Source organism: Alligator mississippiensis, chromosome 16 (genome assembly GCF_030867095.1).
Source record: "Alligator mississippiensis isolate rAllMis1 chromosome 16, rAllMis1, whole genome shotgun sequence".
In the NCBI taxonomy this organism is placed as follows: Eukaryota; Metazoa; Chordata; order Crocodylia; family Alligatoridae; genus Alligator; species Alligator mississippiensis.
Genome location: NC_081839.1, coordinates 27,990,330 through 28,003,513, shown reverse-complemented (window position 1 = coordinate 28,003,513; position 13,184 = coordinate 27,990,330). Strand labels below are relative to the sequence as shown.

Below are 13,184 nucleotides of genomic sequence, written 5' to 3'. Positions count from 1 at the left end.
AGTCTCCCCCCCCACTTTAATTATTTTCTTTTATTTTTTTTACATTCCCTGGTGACATCTCTGAAATTTAGGATTAAAATTGTAAAACCTGGGTGTGCCTTAAATATTTAATTTACAACTAGATATATACTCGTTGAATTCCTAATGTTGTTGGGTTTAACATCTAGGTTTTTATGAGCATCTTGAAGTACAAAGTGATTCCTTGTACCCCAGAGGATTTGTCCATTATTCAAGATCGTTGCCGTGATCCTGCCATCTCGGTTCGGAAGCAAGCACTGCAGTCTATTACAGAGCTTCTTATGGTGAGGAAAATTAATGCAAAACGTTTATGCAGACCTGAGATGGGCAGAGCATTACTTTATTGAAAGGAAAGGGGGAAAAGACAATCGTTTAATGACTTGTCACTTTTTTCCCATTACATTTCTTTAGACTATCATAAGCTTTCTATTACCTTTTTGACATGCAAGACACAGCTCATTCTTATAGACAGTAACGGCTTGTGTTATACATTTCAGTATCTTTCTGGATCATGATTTATTTTTCATGGAGCAAAATGTATACATTTCTATTGTTTGTCTTAGGCTAAATAGAGAGGTCTGAATCTCTTCGCTTGGGCATTCAGACGTGGATCATGTTACCAAAGACATACCCTTTTTCTACTTTTGATCTTTATTTGCAAAAGTTTTGTACATTAGGATCAGAACACAAATTTTATATTAGGCACAACTCTCTGGTGCTGGCTTTAAAATACCTTCTTTCATGCTTTAATGGGACATTTTTGTGTTGATTTTTAGGATTGAATAAGTATTACAATACCTTAGATCAGTAGGAACGTAAGATACCTTGATAACAAATGCAGTATTTGGCAACTCGTAGCAACAGAGAGAACTAAGTCCATTTGTTCTGGATGTTTTTAAACCTTTTTTCAGCATACAATGTTGTATGCTAATGTTTCTTTTCTAATTCACTTAAGTCTGTCAATGTGTCTGACTTCTTTTGTTAATCTCAACCAAGCATCTGAAATGCCTTACTAATCTCAAGACAAGGTTCTTTGAGTAAATCTGATATCTTTTTATTAGACCAACTAAATAGTTGGAAAACGTTTTCTTAGCAAGCTTTCGGATTTAAAAACCCTCGTCAGGCTACAGATTTCAAAGTGCTTCTAATACAAAATCTTCTTTTCTTTAGTCTCAGCCCAGCAATATTCTGATTCAGAAAGCCTGGTTAACAGGTGTGGTACCCGTTGTGATGGACACTGAAAGCTCTGTACAAGAAAAAGCCTTGGTTTGTATTGATCAGCTCTTGTTGCAGAACATTAAACACTATAGTAGATTCAGCCATGAGGACAGAAACCAAGCTCTTGCTTGGGATCTTCTTACCCTCTTTACTTCAGAGAGCCAGGAATTCAGGTAGGTCATGCGCACAGCCTTTTTTTTTTTTTTTTGGTCAATGAAGGGAATTGCGCTTTCATGTGGCTTGCAAGTCAACTCCCAACTGTGTTCACCTTTTCAGTAGATATTTGTATTTGGTGTTACCCCCATATTTACAGAAAAATGCTTGGATTGGGTTATACTGATCCAGGTTCAGGAGACTGATATCCCTCACAGTGCTGAGACTCATATTTGAGGTACTTAGTTCTGCCACTAAGTGTGACTACAAACCTTTGTGTGTCTTGCTAGAATATATACGACATCTATTGTACATAGGCACGGTGAGGCTTAATTTATTATTAATGCTTATTCAGCAATTGGAAATCCAGATGTAAAAATGTAAGGCATTAATTTATTATTAATGTTTATTAAACAATTGGAAATCCATATGTAAAAATGTAAGTGTATCTTATTATTCAATATATTGTCTGTATTGTTGTTATTGCTATATTGTGAGCTCCTTTCAGGAGAGAGGTATAGCCGACCTTCAGATCAATAGCCATGTGTTTCTGTGTTGGCAGTCAGTGAGCACAATACAGCTCCGCTGCCTGTCAGACACTAACTTTTTTGTACTTGTTATTGATGTCTTTCCCTGAACTCCAGTATTCAAACAGGATAATGGCACATGTGGCGTCTCTTTTTTGGTTTGTTGCTAGGAGCTTGTTTAAGTTAAATGAGTGTGGTGATGAGAAAAGTAACCATGCATATATTTATAGAAAAGAGAGTACATCACTCTTTGCTTCATTTTGGTATTCAATATGTTACTTGTCTTATGACTAATAGCAACTTTGCCTTTTACAAAATGCTGTGGGAAGTACCAAAAGATATGTGATGACACACAACATGACAGGGATACAACATTGATTAATGGAACCTTATGTTTTTTAGTCAACAGGGTTAAATAGTTCTGAAATAGAAACCTGAGATGATGGTTGTGCTACTTAACAACTTAAAACTGGCATGCTATTCTAATTTGGACTACTTTCTAATATGTTTTGCACTTTATAGCATCTCCTGCTGATGATCTCAAAGATCTCATAAGCAGTAAGGGCAGTAGAATATCTCACGGTTACGTGGAGAAATTCTCTTCTCCTTCACTGACAGATAAGGAAACCTGGACAGAGAAGCACATTAAATTGCCAATAGCATATAGGAAATTGCCAGGAATTAGATAAACTGTGATTTCCCCCCCCCCCCCATCTGTGCCTTAATAACAGTTATCTTCCTCTCCTTTTGTGAATGTTTGCTAAAAAAAACTTCTAAAAAGTATTTTCCTGTGTGATATTGAAGTTAAGCTTCCCAGTTCATATGTAGAGCAGACACAGGGCCCTATGTTGCAGTGAAATGAAGCGGGTAGTATTACATGTAAGATCTAACAGAATTGTTGTGTGCTTCTGAATGTTATAAATTGGAAATTGGAGGACAGATGGTAAATGTCTGAGAGATTCATGGATAGTGGAAATCCCAATTTATTGTGAACAATGAGAATGAAACAGTTTTGCCCAGATAACCATCTCTAAAGCCAGCTCCATTGTGTTGCCTGTTTTTGTAAAATCCAAACAGTCTGGAGTTAGTGGCCTTTAATAACTGATCACAATACCAGTTAGTTTGCCTGTACCTTGCTTATGTCTTTTTTGTCTCCTTGCAGCCGGTACTTAAACAAAGCTTTTCAGATCTGGGCCAAGCAGGATAAGTTCTCCTCCACCTTCATAAATAATGTCATGTCCCATGTGGAAACGGAGCATGCTATACCAGCCTGGATGTTGCTTGCCAAGGTAGCAGGTTCCTCTCCCAAGTTGGATTACTCCAAGATAATCGAATCTTGGGACAGTGTCAACAGGTGTGTGTGCCTCCATCTTAATTATTATTCATCATTAGAGCGGCATGCAGAAGGCAGCCAAGAGAACAGGTGCCTTTTGGGGTTTTTTGCTGTTCAAACTGAAGTACTTAAGTTATATTCCTGTTGCTTCCATACAGGAGGCCAATAACATCCACTAATTTTAACTAGAGCCCAGTCATTTAGGGCCATGAAGTTGCTTTAAGTCTCTACTGTATTTTCATCCAGTCTTACAATCCCATTTTCAACCTGCATCATCCAGGAAATACTTGTTTTCTTACTCTAGCCAAGTGTTGGTTCTTGAGGAAATGTCTGTTTGTCCCCTTGACTATTTTTCAGGGAACAGAATGTCAGTGCTGAGACCATAGGACATATCCTGTGTGTAATAGGGCATGTTGCTAAGCACCTCCCGAGAAGCACCCAAGGGAGGCTCACTGGTAAGTCTTCCTGGGAACCTGGGCTTAGAGACTTTGTCTCCCGTCCAACTATCTTTGCAAGTAGTTGGTGAACTGAGAATTGCCTGTGTTAAGTGTTTGACTTACATTCCAGATGATATTAAGCTCTGGCTGAAGGAATTTCGGTGTCCCCTGGAGGTGATCAGCCCAGCTGTGGAGGCTCTGCAGAAGCTCTGCCATGCATATTCAAATTCCCCTGAGGAGACACAGGTGGGACTTGGGACACACGTTTAAAACAGCCTTTTTCCTGTTTTTCACAAGGGCTGTCTTCCCGAAGACAGCTCATCTCAGGAAATTGCAGGTTCCTTTAGCACACTAAACAAAGAGGCTCTGACTCCAGAAAATTGCACCTTTTCTGTTTAACTGTCTAACAATATAGTATCAGTGCTAGATGTATCTTATGATCAATGGTGGGTTTGAAAGAATTCTGCTTTCTTTGGGAGGGTGCAGTATTTTAAACTGAAATCCCCTAATTTGGCCTTTTTAAAGAAATGCTATAAATCCTAGCAGGAGATCTCACTGTAGTGATTTTTTTTGCTATTTGGTTACCTTAGGCATTTGTTCAGAGTGAGTTAGACTGAGGTTACAGACACATTCCAGGTAGATTCTATAGATTTATTTCTTCATTATTCATCTTCATTGGACTCCAGTAAATGAAAGTAGATGACAGCGGTTCTCAAATTATGCTAATAAAACATCTTGGGGACAAAAAGGCTGAGGGGTGCTGGTAGTACTAGTTTTTGTGAAGATCTTTCTTTTGCACGGACTGCACAATGAGAGAACCTGGAGAAGCTTTAATTTACCAGTGGGAAGTTCTGCATGTCATTTCCTTTTGCCATCCAGTCCCCTTTTCTTTTTAGGTTGCTCAGTGTAAGGAGGCTAAGATGGAAAGAGGGGACACTTCCCAGATAACTTATTTGGGAACCTAAAGGAAGCTTTTGAAATTCAAGACTAATATGTGGAGTATGTCTTACCCATGACTCTCTTTAGTAATTACTGAATTGATTTGTTTTCATCTTGAAATAGGAACTACTGAACGAGGTGTGTGGAGATGTGATATCTGCCTGTGAATGCTCTCTCTCCAGTATAATACTCAAAGAGGATAGAACAGAGCAACTACAAGAGGATCTCTTGGTAAGTCTTTTACTCTTTCTGTACTGACTTACTGATCAAAGAATGCATTCATTCCTCTCTCAAATGTTTCAGTGACTGTACAGCAATGCAGTGATATCTGCAGTACTCTGCTTTGTATGTTCATACAAAGATTTTTTATATCTTTTGGCCTCCGGCTTGCTCTTTTACTATTTGTCATCAACAGAATAACACCGTTAGAACTGAATATATTCTTTTTAAATGTTCACTGGGCTAGATCATGATATGAAATATGTCATTCTTCTGTGAATCCTAGAGAATAGCAAGCCCTAATCAGTCATGCTGTGTGTATATATACAAGTTTGGCCCATAATATACAATAACAAACAGTGTTTGAAAGACTGCAGCAAGTGGAAAGCTTGCCCTGATGATTGTGGCAGCCCAAACCATCATTTACTAGAAAATCTACCCTTTCATTTAGAAATAAAGTGCAAGTTCCTGGCTCTCTTGGTCAGGAAACAAAACTCTAAATTTTACAAAAGAAGTGATTCCTTCTGAGTGGCTCTGTACCAAATTTTCCTGTTTTATAGAATTTTGTCAGTAAATTCAAGCTATTTGAAAATCAACTTAAATTATTTTGAATCCATGTGTTATCATCAGCAATAACAAGAGTTGTATAAATCAAACATTGTCCTTTATTAAAACCTTAGCAACTCTATTGCCTTCAAATTATATCCTTTGTTAGATCTGTGCAGCTTCCTTGGTCTCACTTGAACTGCCCTGATCTAGTTCATTTCCTAATTTGGGGTTACACAGGTGACTCTTTCAATCAAAACATGGTTAACATTATCTTGTTGAGATGCACACTAGAATAGAATCTTCTTTGGTCTCTCAGGGGTGTTGTGAAACAGTTAGCAGAGCACTTTTTCAGCTGAGGTCAGGACATGAGACTTGAATACATAGGGAACACCACAGTAAAGATATTTCAACCTAGTTACTTCTCAGAGTGGTCCATTTTTAATGGCATTTACTGTATCCATGGAAAGCTAAACCTGGATCCCTCGCCACTCTTTCTAGTTAGATTTTATCATACTTCTTGGTCCTTTGGTTTAGATCAAGTGTAGGCCAAAATCACCTTGAATGGTGTTTTGAAGTTAAGAGTTGAGACTTGTCCAATGCACTGCAGGCAGCCCCCCGCTCCTGCTGCTTTGAGAGTCTTCTGTAGTCTCCCAGTGGGAGGATCTTGGCTACACACTTTATTTTTATGGAGATGGGGGATTTCCCTCTAGCTGGCTCCTTTTGCCTTTTGGCTATGGGCAAGCAAGACTCTGAACTCCAAAGCCTCCAGGCTCAGGGCCTGTACGTAGGGTGCCTTCCATGGATTTGGGAGTATCTGAAGCTCCAGGCATAAGAGTCAGGGCTGGAGAATACTTGCCCGGGTAGCACCACAGAGACTTGAACAACTGAACTCTGCTTAGTGGGTGGAATTTGGAACTGATTTAGCTCATTTGTCTTGAGACAAGGAAAAAAAAAAAAAAGCCTCCAAACATGGATCTCAAGCTAAACAGTTTATGGCAATGGGGGATTGCTTTTGGGTTTTCCCTCTAGTTTGCTCCTTCGTTCTTTTGGCTAGGGGCAAGTGAGACTAAGAAGATCTAAACTCCAAGGCCTCCAGGCAGTTTCAAAAAAGATAAAATGCCTCAATTCTGGATAAACTAAGTCTATGGTTACTTTATGCAAATTACTACAGCTATGCTCATTTCAATTCCAGTCTCTTCAAATTTGTTCTTCATTTTCATGTGCGCAGGGAGAGCAGGGTCTGACAGTAATGACTGGAGAAAGGAACTGCAGGGGGAAGAGGTTTTGGAGCAAAGAGGCTACCTGACCTACGAGATACTTTCCCCTGATTTCTGTACCTGGAAAATTATATTAAATGTATAGTTTTTTTCATATATAGAAAGTAATTATTGGGGAGTCATCTTATAATTGGGGTCATCTTGTATTTGAGTAAATATGGTACCTCAAAGCTAAGGAATAGTTTTGATATCTATAGCATGGGAGGTGGTCCATTGATTGTAGCAATATAAAATGCATCAAATATAATTGCCTGTTTGTGTGTGTATGTGTGGCGCATGTGCTGTGACAAGTTTGTCTATTTCTGACTTCTCAGAATGATGTGCTACCACTGAACTTCCCCGTATGGTACAAACTTTTGAAGGAATTTGGCTCCCTGGTATTAGATAGCAATGAACTAGATCAAACTGAGCCTCATGCAAGCATAACATAGAGTATTTCTCCATTCAGTGAGCAAAGGTGTATAAGTCACAATGTAGCTCATATGGAAATGACTGGACCTAGATCTGTATAAATGTCATTTGTCCCTTTCCAGCTTTTGCTGGAAGTCATGACAAACTTTCATTGAACTTAATGGAAGCAATATTGAGCCTAAGCTAACATATTACTCTTGGAACCTTTAAAAAAAAATCACAAGAGTCATTTAACGAAGGCGAGCTCATGTGTTTGATTCTACTTTAGGAGAACATGAGCCAAAGTGAAGGGCCCATTGTGGTTAAATGCCTTTTCCCCCTTTTTTGTATCATATATCTTTTGCTTTTAGGTAATAGTTCTGTGACTAATACCTATTCACATAGTTCGTAGCAATGACTCTGCCATGTATAGAAACATGGTGATGATGATTACATCTTCTAATGAAATTATTTTGGAAGAGTGAGAGAGCCTTGTTATGCCTATACTTTTAGAATTTAGGTCAGCTGAAGATAGTTTCCCATTACTTTTTCAATAAAATAGCTTGGGTTTCCTGCAATCTTAGATTATGAATAATAATAATTTTGTTTGGTTAAGATACTATGTAAAAAACTGTCTTGGAAGGGCCTGAGAATTGGCTGTTAGTAGCCTGAATAACAAGGAGATGTAACACTACCCCTCTACTTTTTTTTTATCCTTGTCTGTCTTTTACAGTTTGTCAACTTAGCTCATAAGCTCTTTGCAACATGGGTCAATGTTACTCTATGTGTATAAAATGACTAGCACACCTTTCAGGGCCATTTATGATTAATAATAAAGGTGACCAACTTGAAGGATGTTATGTTATATTAAATAAAAATGGTTATGCATCAGAGCTTTGCCATCTGTCCTCAAATTGCTGTCCCTTTTTAAAGGACGGGAGATAATTTTAAGCTGATTTGGAACAGGAACATAGAGAATCCTGCTGTTTTAATTGGCAGCTTTGCCGTTGCCTTTTGACTGCAGTGTTACTTTTCTCTGTAGGTGAGTCACCTCTTCACCTTGGGTGAGGCTGCCCAGCTGTGTCCAGCCAAAGTGGAGAAACGTATTTTTCTTTTGATTCAATCCATTATGGCTTGTCCTGTCCATGCAGAGCAATGTGAGACCCTCTCGTTACTCTTAAATTTGCATTTACAAGCTAAAACTCTTTCTGGCCTTAAGGCTGCTTTAATTCTTTTATTTGTCTTTTATTTACCAGTGTCTAGTCCTTTAGATGGTGAGGAGCTCCCAGTTTCTCAGCCACTGTTCCAGTTCAGAGGATCTCCTATGCCCTCAGTCGTCAGAGCTCATGCCTTCATTACTCTGGGTAAGACTTCTCCAGCAGTGGGAATATGTACTAGGTACAGCTACTTCCTGAGTATAGCTGGTCCCTGCCCTTTTTCTCTCTCCTCTGCTTGCTTTTGCAACACCTTTGGAACATAGATTTAGCAACAGATGTGAACAGTACTCGGAGTTTATACTGCTACAGCTCTGTGCTGTTTAATAATGACAAGATGAGACAGAAAACAAGAAAAATTGGGATGTGGTATCAAAGTGTTAAAACAATGAATGCATTGATCTTTATATATCTTTACTTTGTCTGTCCAGGAGTAGTACAATTGGCTGGACCAGAAGCATCCTGTAGACTTGTACCACTCTTGTACTCTTCTGTCTTTTGGTATCCCTCACACAGCACACAACAAGGTTCACTAAAAAGGGATGGAGGGAATTTGATACTTCTCTTCTAGTACAAGCTATTCTTCAGTCTGAGCTCAGTTAACATTTCTATTTATATGAATGAAGAGCCAGAACCTTTGTGTAAAGGCCAGGTAAAATTTGCATTGCTTATATGGTAAAGTACATTAGGTGAGCTAGGTCCTCTCCTATCTTTGCTTTATACTTTCTGGGTGCATCTACATGTGCTGTTAATGCACAGCAATAAACTCTGGTGCTTATCACGCTGGAGTTTATTGTTCCTGGGCACTGCATTTACACATGCCCCCCAGGACTGCAGCACATTGAGCCAGGCTGGAGCAGCTTTAGCTGGCAGGGGGCCCAGAGGCGCCCCTTGCTGTGGACAGGCTGGCTGGGGCAGCTCTGGCACTGAAGCATCCTCATGCCCCAGCCAGTCCTGTCAGCATCTACGTGTGCACTGTGGTGGAGTAAAAAACTCTGCTGCAGGATAATACTTGTATTTACAAGTACTAACCTGTGGTGGAGTTACTTAGTTTACTCTGTCCTAATAGTGCTGCAAGTGTAGATGCCGAGACATTTACTACAGAGGTAGTTAGGCAATTTCTCAGTAAATGTCTCATGTAGATGTACCCCCTGTGTGGTTACCTGAAATGTGGTTATAATGGGAGCAGTGATAGACTTTTTGCTGTGGCCGTAGGGGTTGGGACAAAAAGGAACAGTCTCAAATTGCAGCAAGGAAATCTAGAGTGGATATTAGGAAGAACTTTCTTACTGTTCGGGTGGTTAGGCATTGGAGTAGATTAGCTAGAGAAGTTTTGGGATCTCCATCCTTGGAAGAGCAGATTAGGCAACTGGTGATGATCGTGCCTGAAGCAAGAGGGGTGGACTAGATGACCTCCTAAGGTCCTTTCTAGCCCTGCTAAGGTGTTTAGAAATGGAAACATTCTTGGTCCTGGTTTGACAGGTAAGCTGTGCCTACAGCATGAGGATCTGGCAAAGAAGTGTATTGCAGCACTAGCTCGTGAGCTGGAGGTGTCTGATGATGTGGCCATTCGCAATAATGTCATCATAGTCATGTGTGACCTGTGTGTTCGCTACACCACCATGGTGGACAGGTACATTCCCAACATCTCCATGTGCCTGAAAGACCCAAACCCATTCATCCGGAGGCAGACACTGATCCTCCTTACCAATCTTCTGCAGGTAAGTAGAGGGCTAAGGCACACTCTCAGTACCCCACTCCAAGAGCGTCTATCACAGAATCTGCTGAATGGAAATGCTGCCTGTAGGTTGAACCCAGAGTATTGTTACAATCTACCTAAAACTAAGGGAAATTCAGTGCTTAAGAATAAATTGTGTTACTGCTGTTTTGAACAAAGGCTTCCAGCATGGGATTTCAGTGGTCAAGCCAAGTGACTATGGTCCTATTTATCCTATAATGTTCTGTTTTCATGAATCTGCCAATTTGCTCTGGGTAGGAGGAGTCTAGCTTTCCTCTCTTGTCTGTATAGATTGACCTAGGGACATACGAGAGGCAAAAGCTATTTCCCCACCTGCTAAAGTATATCCAAGGAAGCCAGGCTGTCAATTTGAATATACCTGTAAAGGAATACCAGATAAACACATCAGCACTGGAGTCCAGATTTTCCCTTGGTTCTCTTGTTCAGCTAATGTTTCATAAACCAAAATGCTTGCAGCTGTGGCATTCAAGCAGAGTCTCTAATTCTGAGACTGTAGAATCCTGAGCTTTATTTTGTAAATCTCCCAATGTGCTCATTTGCCAGGTGCATCTTCTGTCAGGATCCAGAGAGTTTACTCTGGTTTCACTTTGAAGGACAGTTCAAGTTGGGATGCTACTGGTCAAGCCAGCTTTTCACCATTTACCTCTCCCTTATAGGAGGAGTTTGTGAAGTGGAAGGAATCGCTGTTCTTCCGGTTTGTCAGTGTTCTGGTGGATCCAAGCCCAGATATTGCCAGGTAAAGCACCAGTTTTGTAAAACACCTTAAGGATCAAGTGATCAACTCTGAACTGTAAAGCCAGCAGAACTTCAGGTCTCAATTTTAATCCCAAGTCTAAGAGCATGGCTGCACAAATGAGTTACTGTGAGGGAAGTGAAGGTATGAACTTGCAGCCCATTCTGCAGTAACTGCCTGCATGATCCCATTTTCACTAGGAAGCAAGCTACTTCGCACTTGCAGTGAGATCAGAGCTTGTGTGTATGCAGCTACTGCACCCTGTATTTCCCTTCCCTTGATTATGCCTTAAAGTCTTCAAATGGTGATAGAGGAGTAAATAACTTCACTCAGAATCTGCATTTATCTGTGCATATGAGAGCAGTAGTGCCCCTCTGCTTTTTTGTCTTGTCGTGACTTGCATACAGCTCTGGGAATGGGAACTCTGAAGTGTGTGTTCTAAAATCTGCCTTCCCTTCTCAGCAGACAGCTTTTAGATTGCTATTCAATAATCTTCATTTTTCTCCCTGCTTTTTTTTTCTTTTGCTTCTAAACATCATTTCACTTTTCAGACCTTCCTCTACTGAAGTATTTGGCAAAGAATGTCCAATTTTTTTTTGCTGTATTCTTTGCTGAACTCTGATTTTATCAGGTTTTGTAGTTCTGCGCAATGTGGTGCTCCAGGTATATTTTGATAAATGACCAGATTTCACAACCATAAGATGTATTTGGCCTGGGCGCAGCAACTCAGTCGTATTTCTAATGGATGTGTGAATGCTGGGCATAGCCACACTTAGCACTGATAGTGCCCTTGTTTTTAGTCTCAGTAGGAAGGGCAAGAACTGGATTTGACATGTGGAAAGAGTTCTCTTGGTGGTTCCTCCATGGATGGGCAGATTTATACTAAGGATGTTTTGATCAGAGGAGATGTTCTCCCCTACTTCAAAAAAGATCTCATTTTCCAGGACTATCACCCCAGCACTGGTGCACTAAGATGTTATTGTGGTCTCCATCCAGTAGATGGTGGCCTTGCAACATCGTTCACAACACTTTGGAGAGGGAACAAACACGGTTTCCATGAGGAGCCTGTTTCTGAGTATCTATATTCAGCAGGTGCACAAGGACAAAAACGCTTTATTCCTGGCTGGGATTGACCTACAGCTCTTGGCCTTGCAATGATTAACTTTGAAAAAACATAAAATTGGATTCTTGTTTAGCTTTCTTCCCTTTTTCTGTTGTGGGAAGGAAAACACGCACGTCTTAATTTTCAGCTGCTTCTTTGTGCTGTCTTGCCAAAAAGAAATGAATTTGTTAGATGCTTATTCTCCAGAGCATGACTGGGGGCTTTTGATATGGGGCAGAGGAGAAGGAGATGACCCAAAATAAAGTTCCATCATAAACGCTCTAAAAGGTAACTACTGTTCCTCTACTTCTACTCGTACAATGAACAATATTGAGTCAATGCCAGAATGACTGTCAGCATTTTAAATAGTGAAGCTAAACGCCACAAACCCACATTCACATGGGCAAAATGGTCTGACCTGCATGTTCTCATGGACTGTGTAAGCTGCAGTTTTTAGCATATCTTACTGCAGACTGGCCTTCGCTTCACTTCCACAGAATCGTCTGCCCTTCTCTTCACTTTCATAGCTCTAGCTTTAAACCAGATTGTTACAATTTTTAATGTAATTTCATTAACTCTGACTACCCGCTCATGTGGCTCCTTACATTGTCCCTAGAACTTGACGTAAGGAGTGTCTTTAACCATGAGTAGCAAGGAAAGAAATTTAGGTTTTGCCTTCATTAAATTAAGAGTCCTGGAAAGATCTGCTTGCAGAGTGGAGATACTGACTTGAATTTCCAAGTGAAAAAGCAAGAATAAAGATTAAGCCTCTGGTCTTCCCTTGTTTTGCAGAAGTATCTCCTGGATATCTGAGAGTGCGTTTGTGAGCTCTGTCATACGTGAAGCTGAGGATGTTTGACTCTGACAGATGGCTTCCATTTAAAATATTAGTTAGAATTAAATTGCTATTAACAAAAAGGCCTTCCTCCCAAATACTCACCTTTCACCCCAGCTTTATCAGTGCTGACATTTCTCCAACAAAAATCACATACAGAAAAATCCTGAAAGTCTTGTGCAGTAAAGCAGAGGGAAGCTCCTTCCCCCCTCCCCCCCCCCCAAATACACCACGAAAAAACAAAAAGTTGGCACAGACTACTCCTCTAAAATCCTTTACAGATCTCCTGTAAACTGTAGATATGTATGACATCTAATATTTTTGGCTGGTCCAGTTAGGTGTGTCTTAACCTAATGAAATGGATTTAAAAACTATGCTCCAGCTAAATACTTTTAAGCTTTATTTCTGTCCTCTTTTCTTCCTTCCCCCTCACCTCCCTTTTCAAATTCTATTTTTTGTTTCTGCCAAAATGGCTGCCTGA

The 13,184-nt window shown here is 40.1% G+C and overlaps 1 protein-coding gene across 1 annotated transcript in view; it reads left to right on the top strand.

Annotated features, from left to right (window-relative positions):
- The window catches only part of NCAPD3 (non-SMC condensin II complex subunit D3), a 44,483-nt gene that overhangs the window by 16,591 nt on the left and 14,708 nt on the right, over positions 1-13,184 (top strand). Inside the window, exons 15-24 of the mRNA XM_014593746.3 lie at positions 168-302; positions 1,189-1,409; positions 3,079-3,270; positions 3,607-3,704; positions 3,817-3,932; positions 4,749-4,856; positions 8,103-8,217; positions 8,317-8,424; positions 9,757-9,995; positions 10,690-10,769. Coding sequence (XP_014449232.3) covers positions 168-302; positions 1,189-1,409; positions 3,079-3,270; positions 3,607-3,704; positions 3,817-3,932; positions 4,749-4,856; positions 8,103-8,217; positions 8,317-8,424; positions 9,757-9,995; positions 10,690-10,769 — 1,412 coding nt within the window. The remainder of the gene's footprint in view (positions 1-167; positions 303-1,188; positions 1,410-3,078; positions 3,271-3,606; positions 3,705-3,816; positions 3,933-4,748; positions 4,857-8,102; positions 8,218-8,316; positions 8,425-9,756; positions 9,996-10,689; positions 10,770-13,184) is intronic.